We start from the raw sequence: 26,825 nt of genomic DNA on the forward strand, positions 1-26,825 counted from the left end.
TGGGAAACCAACTGGATAATTAATTTGGAAAACCTTAGGAAAGAAGTAACGGGTCCTCTATCCACAACTGATCTCTCGATAAAAATAAGAGATATTTGTAGCAAAGAAACTTGGTGCTTTGATAATTTAAGCGTGGACCTGCCTAAAAATATCAAGGAGAATATCTCTAACACTAAAATTCGAAAAAGGGCCTAACAAAGATATCCCTATATGGTCCTTAAATACAAAAGGTTTTTTCACATCAAAATCATGTTATACCTTAATAGAACCACCTTTATCCAATCAACTCGACTTCTCCTGGATTTGGAACCTAAATTGACCTAATAAAATTGAATTCTTCTTGTGGCAGTGTCTTCATAATAGACTACCATGCCCGAAGCATCTCTCACAAATTGGTATGAATATTGACCCATTGTGCCCTATTTGTCACGGTCAAGAAGAAGAGACTATAAGTCACATCTTCATTCATTGTCAAGCGGTAAAATCATTTTGGGAAAAATTAGGATGGGATAAATCAAATAACAACAACAATAAGCATTGACTCCTTCAAGTGAAAGGCTTAGATTTCACCCTCGCAAATAACTTTCTAAACTGGAATTACTTCTTCCCTTTTGCCATTTGGCATATTTGGCTCAATAGAAATAATAACAATCAAAACAACATGGACTTTCCTATTAATATTAACCATATCATCCAAAAAGCAACAGAATTTATACTTCTCGCTGGAAAATCCCCTAATACACGTACCAAAATCTCCATCCAGATTAAATGGAACAAGCCACCTAGAGGAGGGTTTAAACTAAACATCGATGCTAGTTTTAAAAATCACAATGAAAAAACTGGCCTTGGAGGAATAATCAGAGATACCCATGGAAATTGGATAGTTGGATTTGCTAAAACTACCCAGGCTACTAGATCACTACATGCAGAAATGAAAGCACTCATGGAGGGGCTAAAAATAGCATAAGAATGGAGAATGTTCCCGCTGGAAATAGAGACAGACTCCACGGAGGTGACTCATTCAATACAACAAGGGAACAAATTATATAACAACATTGTTGATAAATGCAGGTTGTTCATGCACCAGCAGAAGGTGATCCTCCAGCACACCTTCAGGCAAGGGAATATGATTGCACATCACTTGGCAAAAAAAGCAAGGCAGAAAGTGAAGCAAGTTTTTGTATTACCACCATGCCATGTAAACTCTCTAGTAGAAAGTGATAAAAAGAACTCTATGTTTGTATTAAGACTTTATCTTATGATGCTTGTTAATATCCTAGCAAGCTTAGGAAATCAAAGTGTCCTTAGTGACACAATCTATGAAGGCTATGTACGCAACAACTAGTTATTAATATATAATATTCCTGTTTGCTCAAAAAAAGATAACTAATGTGCTTTTAATACTTGGATATTAGTGGTATAAGAAGTGAAACTCGATCTTGAGAGAACTACTAATTAATAAGTTATTTAAAAAAAAAAAATCGAAAAGCAAATAGGTTATAGAAAAGGAGTACCATTTACTTTGGGGCTTCCAGTCTACTGAAGAGCATCATAAACACGCTTCTACGACCAAATGCTTGAGTTGGTGTAAACATTTTGTACGAGAGAAATATTTCCTCAATTAGTAGAGTATTAAGTATTTAGTTTGACGGTTAAGATAAAAAATGATCTAAATAGTAATATAAAAAAAAAATTATGATTTAAACTATTAAATGTCTTTCGCAAGGGATGTACAAAACCTTAATATAAACTGATAATATTAATTGAAGGTAGAATTTTAAACAACGTGTTCTTCTTTGAGTTGTTAAAATTGCCTGGACAATATTCATTTGGTTGTCTAATTTGGTCCATAAATTAGAAAAGCAGAATAAACAAAGGAGAGAGAATAGTGAATAGCCAAACCATTGTACGTACGTGGTCCAAAATTATTTCACCCAACAGTAACCAACGCTACCTTACCTTATATTCCTTACTCTCCCTATCTGTCTAAATTCTATTTAAAATATGCTCAAAATCTCTGCTTCTTTCTCACGAAAATGGCTACAAACTTTCAAGGAAAATCTCATTTCATCAATGAGTGCAGTTGTTTTCTTCTTCCTTGACTTCCTCGACGTTGTTTTTTGCGTGTTCTTCAGATTGGTAGATGAATTTTTGGAAGGTAAAAGGTCACAATGTTACTGTTCTGTTAAAAAAGAAGAAGAAAAAACTGTTATTGATGGAGAGAATGAGTTGTCGGAGTCTCTTTATGAACGGAGAAATGTATTCAGGGAAATGGGATTTCTCGGAAATTGTAGTAGGAAGAAAGAATGGAGAAAAGTGAATGAAAATGTGAGGTGGTCGGATTGTGGTTGTAAGAGTTGTGTTTCATGGATGAGTAATGAAGCTGAGTTGAAGCTTTATGTTGTTGTCAAAGAACCGGTCAAAGGTACATTTTATAATACTAACTTATATACGCTCATCGTATAAAGAATTTTTATATTACCAGTATAATTTAACATGTTATAGCATGTTTTGCTTGAATAAGTGGTCATTGGCTGCTCTGATATTGGAATACTACTGCATATATCATTTGAATGCAAAGTGTTTGAAGTCTCTTATTTTACAAGTAATAACAATGCTAGCTTAATTGAATTAACTCTAATTGCATCGTTGATGTTGTCTCTAAGCACTTAATTACACACTTTTTAATCTCCTGACCATCATATTCATTGAACTTTAATTTGTAACTTCTTTAATTTTGAGTAGAGTATTATGTTACAAGCATGTCGATTCAGAGGCGTATGCATTGTAGAAGTTATGGGTTCAACTGAACTCATAACTTTCGCTCATATCCTATATTTTTGCCCAAAAATTTATTAAATTTACAAATAATAAATTTTGAACCCATTAAATTAGATGAGATGTAACAAAATTGTGAATCTGTAAATCTTGAATTCGCCTCTGTGTTGATTGATCCGCTTGAAAGAAAAAGATTCCTTTTTATTACTATAAGTTATAAGAAATTATTGTGGAGAAATGGCAATGGCCGGCCAGGAGCTAAGTAATAATACATAAGTAAGTGGAAATATTAACCTTGTTTCTAGTATGTTTAGTGTTAATTAATTGTCTTTTTATTCTTGTTTTGCATTTCGGTGCCTGGTTTTCATTGAGTTGGAATGTTTATTTGGCAGCTATCTCACAGGATTTCAAAGGCAAGAAGGCAGAAAACATAGTATTTTTACATGGTTTTCTCTCATCTTCCTCATTCTGGACAGAAACAGTTTTCCCTAATCTCTCCGAAGATGCAAAGCAGAAATACAGATTGTTTGCAGTTGACCTATTGGGATTTGGAAAAAGTCCAAAACCAAACAATTGCCTATACACACTTAAAGATCATATAGAAATGATTGAAACATCAGTGATCCATCCATTTCAGTTGAATTCATTCCATTTAGTTGCACATTCAATGGGCTGTGTGGTAGCATTATCATTAGCTGCTAAATATCCTAACTCAGTCAAATCAATCACCTTAATAGCACCGGTAAGTATATGGTCACTGAATTTTACCTACTATAACAGTAAAGTATAAAACTATTTTTTGTTCACAGGTTTGAGCCGTGGAAACAGCTACTAATGCTTGCATTAGAATAGGCTGTCTACATCACACCCCTTGTGGTGCAGCCCTTCCTCCAACTATGTGAATGCATGCTTTATGCACCAGACTGCCTTTATATTTTCCGAGCAATTCATACGCGGTTCAGTTACTTAATGTGACAAAACAATTTCCTAACGATAGTAGCATAATAGGGACAGTGACCATACGTGAAATTAATCCTACCAATTTTTTTGGATGAGTTGTTTCTTATTACTTATTGGATGATATTTCAGCCTTATTTCTGTTCAAGAAAGGAGGATGCAAGTTTAATAGCACTTAACAGACTTGCAGAGAGACGATTGTGGCCACCTTTGTTATTTGGTTCATCATTTATGTCTTGGTATGAACACTTGGGCAGATGTGTGTGTTACATCATCTGCAAAAATCACAGAATGTGGGAAGGAATTCTGAAGTCACTAACTTGGAATAGGTGAGGGCCATCACTCTTTTTACTTAGGTTGAGTCGGAAAATAGATTTTTTTAATATGATCCAACGTGAATATTATGTTAGGTGAGTTGTTGACATGACTATACTGACCAAATTTGACATTTTTGGTGTTTGATGTATAGGCGTAGTTATTTTTCCTTTTCCTTTACAAGAACTAATTTTATGACTTCTCTGCGATAAACTGAAAGTTGAATGACCATATATATGTAAAATTACCTCATGTTATGTCAAAAATAGCAAGTAGCTTTCTTAACAATCTGCTTCTTTCTCTTTGGTTTCAGGAACATGCATTTTATGGCAATTGACTTGACAAGGCACACTCATCATTCAGCTTGGCATACTATGCATAATGTGATATGTGGGGGAGCTAAATTTATGGATAAATATTTGGAAACTCTAAGTATAGCCAAAGTGAAAATCAATGTTACACAAGGTAGTAGGGATCAAGTAGTGCCATTGGAATGCAGCACCAATATAAAGATGAAAGTGCCAGATGCAATGGTAAAAATTATTGCAAATGCAGATCATACTTCTGTAGTCAGAGGCAGAGAAAAAGATTTATGTAATGATTTAGAGAAGTTATGGGGGTCAATCAAGAAAAGGGAGTGTGAGGATATGCATATCAGAAATGAGAATTCAACTTAGTTTTTGATTTTTTTGAGATACTAGTTCTCCTTTTGTAGTGGCATTCTTTATTGTCAAACTAAAAATGAGTATAATTTCCACATATGTAATCCAGTTCTTAAGTTTAATTCCCAATTAATAAAGTGCAAGCCGGATGCACAAACTCCCACTCTGACACAGGATCAATGGAAGAGTCAACCCCATATTGAATCTGTTGTACACAACCTTATTACCTTGCATATCTGCGAGTGAATGTTTTCATGACTTGAATAAGTAAAGTTTTATAGTACTTTTAGGTTGCGCTAATAATCGCTTTCTTATTTCCAACTAATATGACGAGAAAAATCTTTAATTATAAATCCTAAAGTTTGGTATTTACAACAAAGGAACCACTACAAATAAAATATAAAAATATATTAACAAACGTGAGTGACACCATGTTTATAATGTTCCACCGATGAAGACCATAATATATAATATCATAATAGAAGGAGAAAAGAGGAGTGACGGACTGAGTTGAAAAGAACTTTGCATTAATTAATTATAATAAATTGCAAAAGACTTGGCTAGTCATAATAAGGTTGGTCTCATCACTAATGTTCAAGTTTCAGTCTTCAGCAGCTTTGTCATAAAATAAAGAATCAAAAACTAAAAACTTAACTGCAAGAAACTGGAAAGAAAAAAATAGCAGTAATATTTTAAGGAAATTCCAAGAGGTTGTAAATTTACATTTCACATATTTACACTTTGAACAAATACCCCATCGACAGGATCACAATCTTGTTAAGTGCTATCACAAATATGTACAAACAAAGAAACTCAAAGAATCAACTGCCAGCTGCTGATTACAAACACTTGATGTGACTTGCAATAACATATATATTTCTAGTTCTTATTTTTCTTGTTCCTTTCTCTTTTTCCTCTTTCAGCAGTGGAACTACACAAGAAGAATTACAATGGCAACAAAGTAAAGGAAAAAGAGACGTGTTTCAGCAATCTGAAACATATAAGTAGCAGTCTATCAACAGAAATACTTGGGAACCCAAAATGTGCAGCTGCTTCTTCGTGATCCTTTGTGCTGCTTGTGGGTTGTGCAACCGATACCAAGGGTATTCACTTGCCCCGGACATACGGGTTAACATGCAAGGGAGTTTGCAGACGTCTGGTAAATTTCATCCACGTGAGTTGCAGGAACATATACTGCATTTTTCAGTGAACTGTGTGTTCGACCATACAAAGCATATATGCACGCCCCTAATAATAGCCATATTGATACACGGGCCCAAGTTGCACCACTGCAAGAAATGCAAGCAGACGTTTGACAATCTGAGTAGTAATCCTTAAGATCAAAATGATAAAGAAATAGTGGTACATCACGAGTAGTGAATCTAGGCATTGACGACTAGCCCATCTTTAGCGAGTATAGGAGAGTGCAGGGAAGTATATGTGTTCAAGTTTAGTTGAGGGAATGGGTTGTTGTCTCCTTATATGGTTTTGGGCAATCTTCACGTCATGAACTAGCTTGGTCCAAATTCATTTTCTTAATATGGTATCAGAGTCAAACTCATCAATGTTCTTTGTTTACCCAATGTTGGACCCTCATATTATGTTGTCCGCACTCTAAATGATAGGTCTGAGCAGTGTCTCACATTGGTTAAGGGAGTGAGTTGTTGTCTCCTTATATGATTTTGGAAAAACATCATGAGCTAACATTCGGAGTTGAGTTAGGTCCAAATTCATTCTTAACAGTAAAAAACAAAAATCTGAAATATAGTCCGGCAGTGCATAAAATAATAGCAAAGACGTTCATGAAGTCTTACCCGAGATTAATTAATAAGTAGACATTGATGAGAATGCAGGCAATAGGCAGAAGTGGAACGAACGGACAAGTGAACCCTGAATAGGAAAAAGAAAATACATGTTAAATTTGTAATGCAGAGCAGAACAGGCATCACTTGCCGTCAAGCACAAGCAATATAATTAGATAATTGATGAGAGTATGACCACAAGTAGGATGGTACCACAAAATACCAAGATCATTAGACCTAAGGTCGAAGCTAATGGAATGAAAACCCTTTAATCAGGCATAATGATAAAGCATACCTCCCGTGTGTCCAAAGCTGTGCCGCCCATCATCCTGGTCTATGCAAGTGAGCACTATCAGACCAGATAGCAGGAGAAATCCGCCGATTCCACACAGTGTGTACCTTGCAGGACTAATCACAACATTAATTTACTGGAGTCAGATTTTGGTACAGCAAAAGTAAGGTTAGCAGAATATAATTACATCAGTATTTGTCAGACATTTATGAAAAATATAACAAGGTTTTACTCTGATTTAATGATAGTTAAATATGCGCCTGTAGATACATTCATGAATGTCTATATCCAAGTTGGTGTACAAACTTTCCCGGTGTTTAACCTTATAACACATTTGCACACTTCTTAAACCTCCTCTGTAGCCCTCCAAACTTTAAAAAATAAACAGGTAAGAGAGAGAGAGCTCACTTGGGCAAGCTAACAATTGAAGCGGCGGATGTAAGGATGAATACTCCAATACAGATGAACATAATTGTCCAGCCAGCAACTTTCCGCCTTTGACGTACTAGATCTGCAACAAAATCAAGAGAAGCAAATTAAACTGGGAAGTACCTATTTAGATTATTCCTTGTAAATGACAAGAATATAACGATCACATCCTTGACTCATGGATGCGATGTAAATAAGGGAAACTGGAGAAGAAGGGCTCATGAACCTAGGGCGCGTCAGTATTTTCATTATTATTGTTATTATTATTATTATTATTATTATTATAATTATTATTATTATTATTATTATTATTTTGAGTTATTCAGTTGGATCATGAGGTAAGGAAATACAATTCCTACACAATGGTGGTAAGAAAGAGACAAGACTGCAATCAAGAAACCAAATTTTCTTATTGCTTTTTCCTTCTTCAGATTAATCAGATATCTGCTCTTTCACCCGTTGCTTTTCCTATTCCTTTTTAGCCATACCTGACACAAGCTATTAGATTTACCTTGGTCGCAATATCTCAATTTTATACATGAAAGCATTTTTACTTATACAGAATGTTTACGAAGTCATAGCATAGCATGCTCATTTCAGCACAAAAATACTCCGCCACCTACTACCAAGAATTCAGAACTTACAGTTCAGCTTTGCTGCCGCTTTTTCCACAAGAGGATGCCCAACTGAAATCTCAACTAACAACGGAGTGCTATCTCCAGAGGTCACAGCTGGAATTTTGGTGGTCTCGACATCAATGTCTGAACCACTATTACAGCCGCTATGTCGCAGGCTTACTGAGTCTATTGCCTCCTGAAAAGAGGACGGAAGTGGGACCTCATCTGGTGGGACATATCGGAGAATCAGTACTGAAATAGCCACCATTGTAAATGCGAGAAGTGTACCAACACTAACCTGTGAAAACAGAAACATAATCACGACATGCAGAAACCCGATGAAAACCAAAGGGCAGAGAGAAAGAATGGGCAAAGATAAAACATTTTATTCCTGACTAATGAGAGCTGTGAATTACTCTCAAAGTTTACTTGACACGTACAGAAAATAAGACATATTTTCATGTCATTATCTATTAGTTAACAATGAAAAGCATTCATTAAGCTTACAAGGGCTTTCTGGTGTTGTTCGCATAATTCTTTCCAATTAACAAAGAATGTGTTTTAACTCTCTAATTGAAAAAACAACTTAAGGATACAGAAAGGGAGATTCTTTTGAGCCAAAAACATTCATTCTAGATATCACTCTCGTGTTGTCTTTGTTCCCTCCCTCCAAACAAAGAGAACTACACACAACAAAGGGAACAAAAAATATATATATAAGTGATATTTATGTGTTTCAACACCATCTCAAACATGCTCTACGTCATACTTTGACACAACCCTCTATGCAATGAAAAATCAAACATTTGAATTTACAGAAATATAGTGCCAAATAGGAAGAACAAGGAACAAGACGATAGCGCTGAGATGATTGTGGAAGACTTAAGAGAGACTTCCGTCGGCCTTTAAATCTAATTTAATATGTCCAGAAGGTGAGCATACCATTCCTGACAACTGTTCAACGTCCATGAAAAATGCTAAGATTCCAGAGAGTAAACCAGTTGCTACAGTGCCCTTAACCGGAACCTGAGTGCGTTTATTGACATCTGAGAAAAATGAAGGCAGCAATCCATCCCGAGCCATTGCCATAAGTATTCGTGGCTAGAATCACAAACAAAGAACATGCAAATGTTGTTAGGTACCGAAGAAGAGATCGTCTTAGCATCAAAACATAAGGTAAAACTCAATTCTTAAATATTCAATTACAATCCCAGTTGAAAACAAAGATCAATGTTAGCACCAAAAGTACAAGTATGAAGAAAAACCAACTCTGCTTGTCCCTCTCTCAAAATGTGAGAACACTAGTATGTCCAATGATAGAAGATGTAATATCTAAGACTTCAAAGTGATTATAAGTCACATACCGTCAAGTTTCCCAAGTTACGTACTACAGTTATACAGTATAATGCCAGGGAAGGATTACAAAGTATCTAGTATAGAAAGTTATACATCTTAATTGAACGGACAAGTTTTATAGTTTTAATCTAATCAGATTTTGGTGTCTTAAGTAATTTCAAGCTAGGTCGACTTAGAAACCTACATGATGCAGCTTGCTTACCTGAGGCAATATAGAACCCATCAATGTTGAGCAAAGAGAAGTACAAGCTCCAACAGTTATGATATATCTGTAATGAGATCCAGAGAAAGTACATCAGAATAAATAGTATTAAAGTAGAAAAAGTGGATTCACATCAATAGTTCAGCCTTAAAGATAAACTAACTGCAACATCATTAGGCCAAAAAGATTAACTTACGCAGCCCAATTAATTCCATGGCTTGCAAATGCGGAGGAGATTGGGGTATCCGGATCCATAGCATAATAGGGTACTAAGCCAACAATAACTGCAGAGACTAACATGTAGAGAGTGCAGCATATCGATAATGCAAAACCAATTCCCATCGGCAGGTCACGTTGAGGATTCTTCACCTTTTAGAGATGAATAATAAGAAGTAAAGTTAAAGATAAATTTTAAAGGTTTAAGAATCTTCAACAGAGATAATACCTCATAAATGACGAAGTATATACAGACTTAAGAAATACCTCCTCAGCGGTACTAGCAACTGAATCAAACCCAATGTAGGCAAAGAAAACAGTTGAAGCACCAGCAAGCATTCCATCAGCTCCGAAGGGAAAATACCTATCAATTGAAGAAAAACTGAGAAAGACAGATCGAGAGAAGGAAAACACAAAAGAATTCTAGTGCAGGACAGCCAATTACCCAACGGGGAGCTCATAGCCTGGCCATCCAGTTTTGAAGCCCAGGTATCCACCAGCAACAATCACAAAAAACATGGCACATATATTTACTGCAGTAACAAATCCTTGTACCATTGTACTCTGCAAAAATGTCACTGAATTAGCATAATTCAAGAACATAAACTACAAAGAGAGATGATGTTTTGGATATGAAAAATACCTCTTTGATCCCAACACACAAGAGTCCAGTGACAACAAAAACTAAAATTGCTGCACATGGGTCCACTGTAACATTCAGTCCTGGGATTGTGTGACGAGCTAAGAAAGTTGGCAGGCTGTCTGGACCTCCAAAAAGCATGGCCTGCAAATAGAAAAGAATGAAAAAGTATAGTCGATAAGCAATAGAATAAGTGACATTTCAAGATGTGAATTAGGCATATTTTTCCCGCATGGATACACAGCATCTGATCATTTATCTTCACATACATCAGAAGACCTAAGTAAAGAGCAACAAGCAGATTGCCGCATGGATACACAGGATGGGATGCTCCTAGGTGGGTGCAGTTATTCATCCACTTGTGGATCCCGGTAATTCTACTTTGTATGAAGGGTGCACGCTCACAGTAAGGCTATCTTAAGGGAAGAGACAGCTAGGCGTATTACTTATAAGGAAAAGCCTAATAATTTAGAAGAGCATAAAAGAGAAAATACTGCACCAGATTTGGAGATATGCCTCGAGCAACTGCAGAACCTCCAATAGTGTACTCCAATACTACTGCCCAACCAATCAGCCAAGCAACACTGAGAGGGAATGGGGGTATAAATTTCAATAAAGAACATATCTAGACCTCAAAAATTTAGAAACAAAATTATAAAGCATTATAAGAACTGAAATCATAAGTCATATCTGATAGGAAAAGCTACTATATCATAAAATCAAAATTCTTTTTCTTTTAATCAGTTAGCAAAAGATTCATTAATATCACAAAATCCAATCATAAGATAAAAATTTCATGCACGAAAACTTTGTGGCATTACCCCTCTCCGACGCAAATGTAAGAATAATGATAGGCACTTCCAGCTGATGGGCAACGACTTGCAAGCTCCGCATAGCAAAAGGCAGAAAGAGCAGCTGCTATTCCAGCTATTAGAAAGGAAATGGTGAGGGCCGGGCCTGAGTGCTCTCTTGCAACTGTGCCAACTAGAATATAAACCCCGGCACCAATTGTTGAACCAACCCCTGGAAAATCAAATCACAAGGCTTAAAATTTTATCAAGCTGACCAGAACTGATATATAGACATCCTTTTACCTAGCAAAATTCAATATAAATCGACCAATCAACCAACAACTCTTCAATCCGAAGCTAGTTGGGGTCACCTATAAGAATGTTCTGTATCCATTCTACTCTATACTGGACAGTGCAGCATATCCCAATAAATTCAGTATGCATACGAGTTATCATAGTTAGACTAATTTTACACTGGCTATCAACCTACTGTAAACCTTATCCTTTATCCAAACTCGGAACCAGCTATGCTTTCGGAATCTCATAGGTAGAGCTAGCTAGCAAATTATAAAATTGCATAACTTATTCCTCCCAAACAATCAGCATCAAAAAAAGTCAAAGAAAAGAATCAGCCTTGAATGTTAACAGAGGAAACTAGTCTAGTCTTGAAATAACTATTATTTGCTGATATTATCAGGACATCAATTTCCACTATGAGTAATCCAAGTTGACATGCCATAACATAAGAATACACAGATCATAAACAATATTACTAGGATTTAAAAATAAAGCAAAGAAAAAAAATAACTACCATATCAGCAAAATGGATTGGATAATTTCATTTAAAAGGCTAAAAAGCAGACTTTAAGATCCATTTACTAAATTAAAAAGGAAAGTTCACATTTTTATACCTATAGCAATAAGATGAGGAACAGTTAAGGCCTTAGCTAATTGATGAGAAGAACCAGACTTTGAATTTGCTGAATCAACCTGTTTCCTTCTTACAAGACTTTTCATACCCCCAAAAAAGCACCCTCCTTTATCCCCACTACCACTACCCCTATCAATCTTTTCTGTGTCACCAACAAATCCCATGATAAAATTTCCAAATGGGTGTTGAAAAGTTTTGATCTTTTTTATAAATACTTTATATTATGAATATGGAGATAAGAAATATATGAAAATCTTGGATAATTTCCAACTGGGTGTTGAAAAGTTTTGATTTTTTTTATAAATACTGTTTATGATGAATATGGAGAAGAGAAATATAGGAAAATCTTTGATTATAAATCAATCAATATATAGATAAGGGGGGCTATGAGGAGGGGGCTGAAAAGTGCAAAACCCAAAGGCAGAAGAAAGGATAATAGATTCTTTGGAGATTAGTGACCTTTGGGAAGCAGAAGAAGGAAAATGGGGCAGATTCAGCTACAGAAATTTTACAGAGAGAATCCTATACAAAATTCAATTAACCCAATGAGATGAAGTTGCTTTATTCTTATGTCTGCCATTTCACGCGGGGGGCGCGTGTGCCTATGCGAATGAATTCTATTTCTACCACTACTTTCCCTATTCACCCAGCTCCTCTATTTTTGTTCATTCTTTTTTTAGTAAGTTTCTGGGAAAAGCAAGAAATAGGAAGGGTCCAACGTAAAATTTGCATTTAGGGAGTACTATAGAAGTCATTTTTTATGAAAAGAAAATAATTTTTTTATCTTTAATTGGTAAGTTAAAACTACATTATTTTAAAAGATTGATAGTAAGATTAGTACTTTGATAAAAAAAAAAATTTAAAAGTTGATAATAGTTTGCAAATATTTGTTGGAGCGATAATATAAAGTTTCATGTTAAAATAATTATAAGGCGTCCAAATAAAATAAATATTTTGTCATACTAAAAACATGAATATCTCTTGTTAAATGACTTCTATCATAAGTGAGCAAAGTCATTTTCTCACTTTTAATGCAAATTTTCCTTGAAACTAATTTCTAATAACAAACACCGAAATTTTTCAAAAAATATATTTTCATACCACACATAAAAATTTCTTGTCTATATCTTTTTTTGGATAAAAATATAATTATTAGACTGTAATGTTTTGTTTGTTGATTTTTACATTATCATTTCTTATATAAAGAGAGAAAATTAACTTTTAATCCTCGAAATATTTTGTAGTTGGTGACACTTAATAGAAGTGATAGAGCACAATAGAAGAGCACTTGATCTTCTATTGCCTTTCTTTTTCCTGCATGAGATATGAATATATTGAGAAATAATACAAGGAATGTAGTTGGGTTATTGTAAATGTTACATGAGTAATGAATTACGATAGAGAGAAATAGAATATGTTCGATTTAAATAAAATAGATTTCATTGAACTGAAATCAACAATAATAACAGTACAGTGTAATTCTGAAATAGATATTGAAAAGTCATATAGCCAAACCAACAAGTCTGACGAATGAAACGTAATTGTTGTGACCCTTACCAAAATTTTCAAGGTGGATATGAATAAATCATCCATTTCAAACAAATATCTTAGAAATTTCAAGCTAGACAAAAGTGCCACAAGTTAGAATATATACCTTTTGATGAAGAAGTGCCACAAGTTGAATATTATACTTCCGTCATTTAAGTATTGTCTTGTTAAGATAACTGACTTTTAAAAATAAAAAAGCGCACGATGATTTTAATAGCAAAAGAAAGAAATTTTTAGCTGGCAGAGAAAGGTACGTATTGTCAGCCAAGAAGTTATTTCAAAAGGCTTGATACTTGACAAGTACGTAGACTATTTTTTTTTTCCGGTGTTTAATACTCGCATTGAAGTCCGATTAAATTTGGATTCGTGCTGAGGGGTAAAGTGCTTTTTAACAAAATTAATTTCATCCCCATGACGACTCGAAATCTCGAATCTAAAACACGAATAGTTAAGAATTACTTATCACTCTACCATAATCCCTTATTGGTACTGAGCAGATTAGATTCTAATTGGATTGATCATTTGACACGAAATAGCAAGTATATAACAATTTCAAGGGGGCTCATTATTCTCGAGATAAGGAATGGGAGAACTAGAACCAATATGAAAAAGGAAAATTCCAAACAAAATTGGTGGTATCGGGACCATATTTCTGTTTGTTGATAAAGATAAAAACCTAAACCTGAAAGAGGAAGTCAATTATTTCTTTTATTTTTGGATGATCTAAATATTTGATATACAATTTTATTATTATGTGACATTGATATAGCTTCACTCCTTCACTTTGATATGATGTTTATTCTCTTCTCAGCAAATTTTGCAATAACTTCTTTAACTATCTCTAGTATATTGTATGTCACATTAACATCTTAAACATTGTGTTCGATGAGATGTTCATAAAATAAAACAGCATGAGTAACATATTTATTTAATACAATATCAAAGATAATTCCTCAAGTTTCCTTCGTGATGCTCTTCAATTTTATAATTTTCTCGAAACTCATGTTAATTGTTATTATTTAAAGTATGATGACTAAGCTTTACATTTAAAAATAACTATCAATAACGAATATTGACCTTTTTAACGTAACTCAATTTTAAAGTTGCAGAAAACAAGCTGGTTAGTTGACTAGGATACGCTACGCAACTCCTTCTATATTTATAATTATAATTTGTCCAAAACTCATCATCTAACTTATTATTTCTCAGAATATCAACGACTAAAGTTTTACATGCAAATAACAATTTGCTCTGTTTCAATTTGTTTGAACCTATTTAACTGTGTACGAAATTTAAAAAAAAAAAGGAGAAGATTTAAAATTTATGATCAAAGTCAATTAATACTTGTGTGGCTATAAATTATTTCATTAAGGATAAAATAAAAATTTTAAAGTCAAATTATTTTAGAATTTAAAAATAATTCATTCTTGTTGAAACTAACTTAAAATAAAATAAGTTTATTCTTTTAAAAGGGAAGAAATACTATATATGAATAAAAGCAATTTGACCTCATATAACTCAAGTTAAAATTTACGAAAAGAAAGCTAGTTAACTAGGCTAAATTTTTTCGTGGGCCACCAAAAGTGTTTGGGAGAATTGAAGGTCTCCTGAGGGGTCAAAAAAAGAGGCAAGACCAAATGACATTGGAGGAATTTTGATATTCAATTAACTATTACAAAGAAATTCCAAAAAAACAATAAATTGAAAAGTATATAATAATCTTTTATTTGACGTGAGGGGAAGTTCCTTGAATTTGCTTACAAGTATTTCTCTTTTCCAATACGTTTCCATAATATAATAGCCATAGATCAGAATCCAATTCTTTTTCTTCAGAAATGCATGATGGTGAAGCCAAGGAGAATTAACTACATCGAGTAAAATTTCACAATAAACTCGTGTTAATTACTTATTTGGTATTACACCAGTAAGTAATAACATACTATAAGTAACTTACTTTCATGTTATAAAAGTTGAATCAATTAAAAACGGTAAATTGATTTCGCTTTTAGACTCATTTCTATTTAAACTCAAATAAGAGTACATATGTTTTATTTTAATATATACATTAATAACTTTTCTTCTAAATCAAAGAGGGTATATCTAGTTTGGGATAAAAAGTAAAACTTTTGTACTAAGTAGTACTCCCTCCGGTCCACAATAAGTGATTTTCTGACCTTTTTTTTGTGGTCCAAAATAAGTGATTTTTTCAGATTTCAAGAATGAATTAATTTTTTTTTTTCTACGTTGCCCTTGGAGTAAATAGTGTTGGAATATGTATTAAGAGTGTTTATGTGAAGAGATAGTAAAGGTTAATATGGTCAATTCCATTGCTAATTAATGTTAAAAGGTGAATTTCTTAATTTGTGTGAAAACAACCAAAAAATCACTTATTTTGGACCGGAGAGAATAATATATAAGTGATAGGCTATGGAATTGAGACATATTTGAAGGTTGTTGTACAATTATCGGATGTCATCAATTACTCAATTATGTCCCTATACGTCCGTAGCAACAAAACATGGAGACATCAGAAATTCAGAGATTAAATGTGCAATGAGGGGTCCAATGGCACCCACTTGATTTATTTCAAGTCACACCAAGTTTTTGAATATTATATATATAACAAATAAAATTGGCATTTTTTCAATTGTTCTGTGCTAGATCCTGCCGACCAAATCTTGAATTTGTTGCATACCGAGACACTACTTCCAGACGATACAGTATGGTTAATTTCGGCACCACAATTTTCCAGACCCTGGAGTAATAAATAAATACTATAGAAGTAGAGGCGAATTGAAAATTTCTCTTTCTAAAAGAATAATAATAATTTGGTGTGACAAATCACTCCACGTACTATTTGAGAGACGTAGACAGAGAATTATATATATATATATATATATATATATTGACAACATGTTACATCTGTACGTGAGAGCTTAGGTTAAGCTCAATGGGCGGAGCCAGCTGAAGTTTGAGAAAGGAATGTCAAAAAATGTAAGACGTCACACCTAATATATGAGTCAATGTCAATAAAAATTTAACAATTTATATACATACAAAAAATTGTTTATACCCTATTTCTACGGTGTAATGTAGCTACGTCCTTAAGCTGCCTCTCGGTAGACCATTAGCGATATAAAGAATATTGGGAAGTAATCGGGTCGGAGGCACAAGTCGAGCTATGGGTTCGGGCGACTCAGTAGCTTTTCTTTAAAAAATGTATTAGGTATTTAGAATTCATTAACTATATACAAATATTAAATTTAGAACTCAGTCACTAATATTTAAAATCGTCATTTTAAACTTAAGAACCCATAAAGTTGAAATTCTGGTGCCACCTTTGGAATACTAAAACATAAGAATGCTTGTGGGCTCATTTTGATGTTGCACTGAATCAATAGACTACATTATGAATGTAAATTGTATCAAACCAGAGACGGATCCAACACGCATGCGATTAAACCAGTAGCTAAAAAGATATATTATCTGCCGGTTTACTTAACTATGATTGATTAATAGCATCAATTTGTGAGTAGTTTTGTCCCTAAAGTTAGATTAACCTGGTTCAGTGCAAATTACTCGAGTTCGTGTGAGTATGTGCCCACCAAACTACGCCAAGCTCAGACCAAGGAGAAAAAAAATTAAAAAAAAAAAGATAAATGAAACAAAACAATAAAGAAAGAATAATATTGCAAGGAAAAGAGAGAGGTAATATTGAATTTGAGATCATTTACAATGAGACAAAATCCCTCTATTTATAGGGAAAAAGTGACTTAGCCACAAAGTAATAACAAACTCTCTAAGAGATAGATATTCACTCTAAATACAATTCTATTTCATAACATTATTCTTCTTTTGCTTTATTGCTTTATTTCACATTATCAGCACGAGACTCCACCGTCTCAAGAAGCTCTTTGAGAAGACTAAGAGGTGTTTCGCTATAAGCTGGTTTACAAGCACTTTTTGGCTTATCTACGCATTTAGTAAAGTTAAAAGTGCTTATAAGCCAATAAGAAAAAAGTCATAAGCTGGTCACCCCCAACTTACGAATTTTTAGCTTATAAGCACTTTAAATTTGACCAAATTTTTTACTATTTTATCCCTATAATATTCCTTTTCAAAACAAAACTCCTACATCGATACTCACTGCCACACGCATTTTTTCAACCTATGCCCCCCACCTCTCTGCAATTCTCATTGACTATTTGAGGTAAGTAAATTCTCTATTCCTTTGCATATTTGTATCTATGTGATTGTGTATTAATCTTTGAACTATATGTAATAAATGAGGACATATCAATTTTTTGATGTATTTGTTTCAAAGTGTTGTGGTGATGAAGACAGTGTTTCTCTTCCAATATTTTATCCTATTTACGTTTATTTTTTCACTGAGAAATTTTTGTCAATTTATTAATTATAATAACTGATGATTATATGCTTATCCTAAAATAAATTATATTTATCACAAAAATTATCTTATCTAATCACAGTTGTATTTAAAATAAAATGACAAATCGAATATTTTGTATTTGAATCGATTTGCAATCTAAAATTTTGAAGAAATTATGTCATTATAAGTGTAAATAGTTCTAAGGTTATTCAAGTCATTTTAACAGAAAAAAGAGCTTATCAACACTTTTTTATCAAATGCCGCAGCAGTTTATTATCAATTTCATCACTTGTATCCAAACACGTAACTGTGTATTTATTAAATCAGTTTCAGCACTTAAAAGTACTTTTCAGCACCTAATGCTTATCAACTACTTCAAATCAGCTAATCCAAACGGGCTCTAAGGATAATTTTTCTCCTCTTTTAATTATGACTGATATTATGAAACGAAAGTTCTTTACCCTTGAAATTTCGGGCAAGAACTATATGCCATGGGTGTTGGATGCTGAAATCCATTTAGATGCAATGGGTCTTGGAGACGCCATTAAAGAGAAAAATAAAGCATCCACCCAAGACTGTGTTAAGGCCTTGATTTTCTTGCTCCATCACCTTGACGAAGGGTTGAAAATAAAATATCTCACAGTCAAAGATTCACTTATTCTGTGGAATGGATTAAAGGAAAGATGACAACTTAAAGTTGGTCATACTTCCACAAACACGATATGATTGGGCTCGTCTGAGGCTCTAAGACTTTAAGTCTGTTTCTAAATACAATTCGGTGATATTGAGAATTACTTCTAAATTGAAGCTTTGTGGAGATAATACCAGTGATTATGATATGCTTGAAAAAACGTTCACAACATTTCATGCCTCCAATTGGTTATGCAACAGCAGTATCGAGAGAAAGGTTTCAAAAAGTACTCTGAATTAATTTCTCTCTTCCTTGTGGCTGACGAAACAATGAGTTGCTCGTGATAAATCACGATAATGGACCCACTAGGTATACACTATTGCCTGAAGTGAATGAGGTGTATTCCCATTATGCTAAGTGTGGAAAAGGTCGTTGTAATGACCCAACCGGTCGTTTTGAGCTCTAGCGCGTCCCTCGGCGGTTTGAGGCCTTGAGTAGCTTCACTTCATGTTTTATGACTTGTAAGCGTAGTCGGAATTGAATTTCGGAAAGTTCAGAGTTGATTCGGATGGAAAATTCTAATTTTGGAAGCTTTTAGTTGGGAGAATTGACTAAAGTTTGACTTTTAATTAAACGACCTCGGAATCACAATTTTCGTATGATGATTTCGGACTTGGGTGTGTGTTCGGGTTGAGTATCGGGATGTCCGAGAGCATTTCGGCGCTTATTATGGAAAGTTGGCATTTTGAAGGTTTTAGAATTTCATAAGTTTGGTTTGAAGTGGATTTTGATGTTATCGATGTCCGTTTGAGGTTCCGAGACTTGGAATAGGTTTGTATCGTGATTTATGACTTGCACGCAAAGTTTAGCGTCATTTTGGAATGTTTAAGTATGAATCAGACGCGTTCGAAGTTTGAGTGTTTGAAAGTCTAAAGAAGGTTTCGATCGTCGATTCATGATTTTGATATTATTTGGTGTGATTTGAGGCCTCGAGTAGGTTCGTATTATGTTTTGGGACTGGTTTATGTGATTGGACGGGGTCCCAAGGGCCTCGGGTGTGTTTCGGATGTGTTTGAATTGTGTCGCGCTCTTATTTAATGTTTCGGCGTCATTCCTTTGGGCATAAAGGGCACTATATTGAGAAAACGACCTTTGATTTGTGATTAGATTAAACTATTAGATCCGTATCATAATTACGGAGCTATAGCAACAAGAATTGTCGAATTCTGATGTTGTATGGGAGAGTTATGCCCATTTCCGTGTCGGACAAAATTGCTGGTTTCTGGTGCGAAGCTTTGTTCTTCGCGAATGCGAGAGAGGTTCCAAGAATGAGAAGAAGGATTTCTGGGTTGACCGGTCAACGCGAAATATTGCTCTTCGCGAACATGAAGGTCTCCCGCGAAGGCGATGAAGAAAAATCATCTGGGTAGTGTTTTAAACCGAGAATTTTAGTATTTTGGTCATATCTTGATTTCTAGAGCTCCGTTTGAGGTGATATTCTCGGCGTTGTTCTCGTCTCATCAAGGGGGTAAATATATGACCTTTATTTTTATGTTTCTCCATTATTATTTCCGTTGGTTACTATTTTTATCTGTGATTGGATTGAAGAAATTGGAATTTTGAGCCCCAAAGTTGAGAAATGGTAAATCCTTGATTTGAGGGTCGATTCATGGACGAAATTGGATGATTTTATGGATATAGATCATATGAGTTATGGGTAATATTTATTCTTAATAATTTGCGAGATCTGGGCACGTGGGCCCGAAGGTTGACTTTATTAACTTTTCGAGTGGAGTTGGAAATTGTTATAAATTAATTAATTATGATGTTGGGATATATTTTTATTGGTTTTCATGGTTGTGACTAGTTATTGATGGGCATTTGGTTGAGGTGTTAGAGAGGCGTTGGATCCGATTTTGAAACTTCGGAGCAAGGTAAGTCTCCCATCTAACCTTGTGAGGGGGAAACTACCCCCTAGGTGATGTAATTGTTATGTGCTACTAGTTGTGGGTGCTACGTATGCACGAGGTGACGAGAGTCCGTATGTAGCTAAGCACAGAGGCGGACCTACACAGGGACTTGGGGGGTCACGGGAACCCGTTAGCCTCCGCAAAAACCATGTATATATGCCTTATATATAGCTGTATATACTTTGGTGACCCCTTAAATAATTTCCTTGGCCCCTTCAATAACGAAAGTTGGGCTGGAGCGATGGTCTTGTGTGCTACGTGAGCTCTGGTACTTTTTGATGTATTTGTTTCTAAGTGTTGTGGTAATGAAGACAGTGTTTCTCTTCAAATATTTTATCCTATTTACGTTTATTTTTTCACTGAGAAATTTTTGTCAATTTATTAATTATTATAATTGATGATTATATGCTTATCCTAAAATAAATTATATTTATCATAAAAATTATCTTATCTAATCACAGTTATATTTAAAATAAAATGACAAATCGAATATTTTGTATTTGAATCGATTTGCAATCTAACATTTTGAAGAAATTATGCCCTTATAAGTGTAAATAGTTCTTAGGTTATTCAAGTCATTTTAACAGAAAAAGAGCTTATCAGCACTTTTTTATCAAATACTGCAGCAGTTTATTATCAATTTCAACACTTGTATCCAAACACGTTACTGTTTATTTATTAAATCAGTTTCAGCACTTAAAAGTGCTTTCAGCACCTAATGCTTATCAGCTACTTCAAATCAGCTAATCCAAACGGGCTCTAAGGATAATTTTTCTCCTCTTTTAACTATGACTGATATTATGAAACGAAAGTTCGTTGCCCTTGAAATTTCGGGCAAGAACTATATGCCATGGGTGTTGGATGCTGAAATCCATTTAGATGCAATGGGTCTTGGAGACGCCATTAAAGAGAAAAATAAAGCATCCACCCATGACTGTGTTAAGGCCTTGATTTTCTTGCTCCATCACCTTGATGAAGGGTTGAAAATAAAATATCTCACAGTCAAAGATCCACTTATTTTGTGGAATGGATTAAAGGAAAGATATGACAATTTAAAGTTGGTCACGCTTCCACAAACACGATATGGTTGGGCTCGTCTGAGGCTCTAAGACTTTAAGTCTGTTTGTGAATACAATTTGGTGATATTCAGAATTACTTCTAAATGGAAGCTTTGTGGAGATAATACTAGTGATTATGATATGCTTGAAAAAACCTTCACAACATTTCATGCCTCCAATATGGTTATGCAACAGCAGATCAAGAGAAAGGTTTCAAAAAGTACTCTGAATTAATTTTTCTCCTCCTTGTGGCTGAGCAAAACAATGAGTTGCTCGTGATAAATCACGATAATGGACCCACTAGGTCTACACTATTGCCTGAAGTGAATAAGGTTTATTCCCATTATGCTAAGTGTGGAAAAGGTCGTTGCAATGACCCAACCGGTCATTTTGAGCTCCAGCGCGTTCCTCGGCGGTTTGAGGCCTTGAGTAGCTTCACTTCATGTTTTATAACTTGACGCGTAGTCGGAATCGAATTTCGGGAAGTTTAGAGTTGATTCGGATGGAAAATTCTAATTTCGGAAGCTTTAAGTTGGGAGAATTGACTAAAATTTGACTTTTAATTAAACGACCTCGGAATCAGGATTTTCGTAAGATGATTTCAGACTTGGGTGTGTGTTCGGGTTGAGTATTGGGTGGTCCGAGAGCATTTCGGCGCTTATTGTGGAAAGTTGGCATTTTGAAGATTTTAGAATTTCATAAGTTTGGTTTGAAGTTGATTTTGATGTTATCGATGTTCGTTTGAGGTTCCGATACTTGGAATAGGTTTGTATCGCGATTTATAAATTGCACGCAAAGTTTAGCATCATTTTGGAATGTTTAAGTATGAATCAGTCGTGTTCGTTGAAGTTTGAGTGTTTGAAAGTCTAAAGAAGGTTTCGATCGTCGATTCATGATTTTGATATTATTTGGTGTGATTTGAGGCCTCGAGTAGGTTCGTATTATGTTTTGGGACTGGTTTATGTGATTGGACCGGGTCCCGGGGGCGTCGGGTGTGTTTCGGATGTATTTGAATTGTGTCGCGCTATTTTTTGATGTTTCGACGTCATTCCTTTGGGCATGAAAGGTACTATATTGAGAAAATGACCTTTGATTTGTGATTAGATTAAACTATTAGATCTGTATCATAATTACGGAGCTATAGCAACAAGAATTGCCGAATTCTGATGTCGTATGGGAGAGTTATGCCCATTTCCGTTTCGGACAAACTTGCTGGTTTCTGGTGCGAAGCATTGTTCTTCACGAACGCGAGAGAGGTTCCATGAGCGCGAAGAAGGATTTCTGGGTTGACCGCTCAACGCGAAAAATTTCTTTTCGCGAACGCGAAGGTCTCCCGCGAAGGCGATGAAGAAAATTCATTTGGACAATGTTTTAAACCGAGAATTTTAGTATTTTGGGCATAACTTGAGTTCTAGAGCTCCGTCTGAGGTGATATTCACGGCGTTGTTCTCGTCTCAACAAGGGGGTAAATATATGACCTTTATTTTGATGTTTCTCCATTATTATTTCCGTTGGTTATTATTTTTATCCGTGTTTGGATTGTAGAAACTGGGATTTTGAGCCCTAAAGTTGAGAAATGGTAAATCCTTGATTTGAGGGTTGATTCATGGACGAAATTGGATGATTTTATGGATACAGACCATATGAGTTATGGGTAATGTTTATTTTCAATAATTTTGGAGATCTGGGCACGTGGGCCCGAGGGTTGACTTTATTGACTTTTCGAGCGGAGTTGGAAATTGTTGTAAATTAATTAATTATGATGTTGGGATATATTTTTATTGGTTTTCATGGTTGTGACTAGTTCGGATCGATGGCATTTGGTTGATGTTTAGAGAGGCATTGGAGCCGATTATGGAACTTCGGAGCAAGGTAAGTCTCCTATCTAACCTTGTGAGGGGGAAACTACCCCCTAGGTGATGTAATTGTTATGTGCTACTAGTTGTGGGTGCTACATATGCACGAGGTGACGAGATCCGTATGTAGCTAAGCACAGAGGCGGACCTACACAAGGACTTGGAGGGTCACAGGAACCCGTTAGCCTCCGCAAAAACCCTGTATATATATATTTTATATATAGCTGTATATACATTGGTGACCCCTTAAATAATTTCCTTGGCCCCTTCAATAACGAAAGTTGGGTTGGAGCAATGGTCTTGTGTGCTACGTGAGCTCTGTTACTTTGTTGACGATAGATCGCTGCCGACTCGACACTACACTAAGGTAGGAAGAGCGGGTCGCAATAGCTTTTACCCGAATAGTGGTTCGGGATCGAATTTTCACAGGGAGCTAGTAGTGGAGTTGTATTATCTGTCTAGACTAGTGATGCGGTTGTGCTTCTAATATCACTTCAAACATCTTTGATTTTGATTTTTATATCTACTATTATAAGACTAATGTTTAGAACTAAATTATGCTACGGGAATATTGCTAAGTTGTATTTAATATAGAGAAAGGCACTAGGGTCGTGGCATTGCCTAGGTGGCTAATTAACGGGTAGATCCTACTAAGGATAGATTGACATATTTGGGGCTTATGCTATAACCGTTGCACAATTGTACCCACTCTCGCACCTCTCGGTAGAGAGAGTGATTTTGCCCAAATGACTCTCTCGAGACCAATTGGGTAAGCCAATTAGACCAAGCAACTAGGGTTCAAGTAGGTTGATTACTCTCTCGAGATTTAACCCGTTAATTGGGACTACCATTTCTCATGGGTCCATCCCAATTCCTTGTTGGGTCAATTTTGGGGTCATGGACTCTCTTTCTCAAGAAGAGTTAAACCCACAAAGCTAGAATCAGTGTTTGCAACCACCAATCCTTAATTAAAACCTAAAATCAACCCAAATAACAAACACCCAATATCAATCTAACCTTAGATGGCAACACCCACCAATTACCCACACTAGGGTTGAGCCACAACCCTAGCTAGTGAGTTTAGCTACTCATACTAGATACAGAAATTAAAGAAATAGATGAAGAAGTAAGCATATTAATTAATTGCTAGGAAGAAACTACAATAATGAAGAGCAAAAGTGCCAAAAATGGCTACAATATTCGGTCTCACGAGCTCAGCTGCGTTCAGAATATAAAACTTAACCTAAAAATGGAAAAAGGTCCTATTTATACTGGGCTGGAAAAACTAGACAAAAATACCCTTGCGGGGTCAACTCGGACCGCGCAAACATGACCGCGACCGCACTGGCTCTTGAACTCTTGGTTTCTTCTTCTCTGAAGTTGAGGATCGCGGACCGCGTGAAAATGTAGCGCGGCCACGGTGGAAGTTGGCGCGGCCGCACAAAAATGAATGCGGGAGGCTTTGCTTGGAAGTGGTCAAATTTTTGGCTCTTTGAATCTCTGCTCCGCGGACCGCGTAAAAGAGTAGTGCGGCCGCGGAGCCTGACCGCGGACCGCGTGGAAATGACCGCGGCCGCGTAGCCTTCCCTTTGAATTTGCCATCCTCTGAACCTCCTAGTGCGTCCGCGTTCACAGTTGTGCGGTCCGCACTAGGTCCTCTTTTCCTCAACTTGCTTAGTCTTTGACACTTGAGCAGGTTTCACTTCTTTTTGAGCCGATATTTGACATTCGTCGCTTTGACGATCAAATCTGCAATCAAGTACAACTTGTGAGCATTTTGGGACTATTTTGTAGCAATTTTTAACCAAAGCATAGGCAAGTAGGGACATAAAATACGTTAAGATCCTAACTTATCAACGACCCGAGTTCGAAGCCAGCCTCCTCTAAGTGTTTTTTTTTTTTACTTTTTATTACGGGAATTATGTACTAGTACTACTGTACAATAGTACTAATATTACTTAGTAGTAAAAAGTTGACTTATTGATATTTTTTATTTTTCCTTTTCTGAATTTAATTATATTGAAATAGTTATACATAATACTCAACTTTATTATTTTATTCTTCTTCAAAGTCCTACCCCAAAAATCAAAAACCTCAAAAGGCCAAAACCCAAACCTCTTGCTCCTTACTCCAAGATAGAGAAAGGAATACAAACCTTCTTCCTCAATTGCTCTCGTTACTTTGAAAAAGCAGCAGGCACCAAATCTCTGGTTAGTGCTTCTTTTACTTTGAAACTTATTTTTTATTTATAAGAGCATGGAAAATTAGAGATGGAGGTTATATCATTTTATTTAGCTTTCAAATTTTTGGTTTAAAAATCGCCAGTAAAGGCATTTTTGGTAAATCCATAATCTATTTTCCAAATGATTTTCTATCTCCCATTTTCTCTGAAATTGAGTGGTCTCATGATACATATGCTATATTCTTTTTATGGATTTTAATTTACAACATGTTTAAAAATTATATAATTCTTTAAATAGTTTCACTGCCGATAATGTGATTAACTTCTAGAATATAGCGTATAGGTAACATTACTATCAAATTATAACGACCCAACCGGTCGTTTTGAGCTTTTTCACTTCGCTCGCCAGTTCTCGGGCATGAATAGTCCCGTGTGATGTATTATGACTTATGTAAATCGTCGTTTTTTGATTTTCAGGGTAATCGGAATGAATTTGGGAGAACAATTCTCAGTTTGAAGCTTAAAATTTGAAAGGTTTGACCAAGTTTTGACTTGTTAGCATATGATCTTGGAGTTGGATTTTTTTAGGAATTAGTTAGCTCCGTTAGGTGATTTGGGACTTAGGATCGTGATCGGAATGTGTTTTGGAGGTCCGGAGTAGATTTAGGCTTGAATTGGCGAAATTGGAATTTTGGCGGTTTCCGGTTGAGAGGTGAGATTTTGATATAGGGGTCATAATGGAATTCCGGAAGTTGTAGTATGTCCGTTGTGTCATTTGGGATATGTGTGCAAAATTTCAGGTCATTTGGACGTGGTTTGATAGACTTTTTGATCGAAAGCGGAATTCGGAAGTTTTTAGAATTCTTAGGCTTGAATCCGATGCAAATTTGGTGTTTTGATATTGTTTTGAGCGTTCCGAAGGTTGGAACAAGTTTGAATGATGTTATGGGATAGATTGGCATGTTTGGTTGAGATCCCGAGGGCCTCGGGTGTATTTCGGATGCTCAAATGGGCACTTTTGGTCTTTGGGAGATTGCTGGTTTTCTGGTGTTTTAGCAGCAATGGTTTGTTCATTGCGATCGTGTGTGTTCATCCGCGATCGCGTAGAGTAAGGATTGAGGAAGGCAGATTTATTCTATGCGATTGCGTAAGAAGGTCTGCGATCGCATAGGTTGGGCAATCTTGAGCAGTGCGGTCATGTG

The 26,825-nt window shown here is 35.4% G+C and overlaps 2 protein-coding genes across 2 annotated transcripts; one reads left to right on the forward strand and one right to left on the reverse strand.

Moving 5' to 3' along the window:
• The first annotated feature begins 1,894 nt into the window (after positions 1-1,894).
• LOC109213660 (probable lysophospholipase BODYGUARD 4) lies at positions 1,895-4,883 on the forward strand. The gene is made up of 4 exons (XM_019377485.1): positions 1,895-2,425; positions 3,171-3,520; positions 3,868-4,064; positions 4,364-4,883. Exons 1-4 carry the CDS (start codon positions 2,005-2,007, stop codon positions 4,725-4,727), a joined length of 1,332 nt encoding a protein of 443 aa, XP_019233030.1. The 5' UTR covers positions 1,895-2,004; the 3' UTR covers positions 4,728-4,883.
• A 494-nt stretch (positions 4,884-5,377) lies between these two features.
• Positions 5,378-12,534, reverse strand: LOC109213658 (cationic amino acid transporter 2, vacuolar-like). Its single transcript, XM_019377480.1, has 14 exons — positions 11,969-12,534; positions 11,088-11,289; positions 10,766-10,850; positions 10,270-10,410; positions 10,072-10,190; positions 9,894-9,990; positions 9,607-9,779; positions 9,411-9,477; positions 8,795-8,953; positions 7,880-8,150; positions 7,215-7,317; positions 6,810-6,922; positions 6,527-6,602; positions 5,378-6,001 (listed from the first exon to the last, which is right to left on the reverse strand). Exons 1-14 carry the CDS (start codon positions 12,150-12,152, stop codon positions 5,842-5,844), a joined length of 1,950 nt encoding a protein of 649 aa, XP_019233025.1. The 5' UTR covers positions 12,153-12,534; the 3' UTR covers positions 5,378-5,841.
• Positions 12,535-26,825: the final 14,291 nt, after the last annotated feature.

This window comes from Nicotiana attenuata, unplaced genomic scaffold (genome assembly GCF_001879085.1).
Source record: "Nicotiana attenuata strain UT unplaced genomic scaffold, NIATTr2, whole genome shotgun sequence".
NCBI lineage: Eukaryota > Viridiplantae > Streptophyta > Magnoliopsida > Solanales > Solanaceae > Nicotiana > Nicotiana attenuata.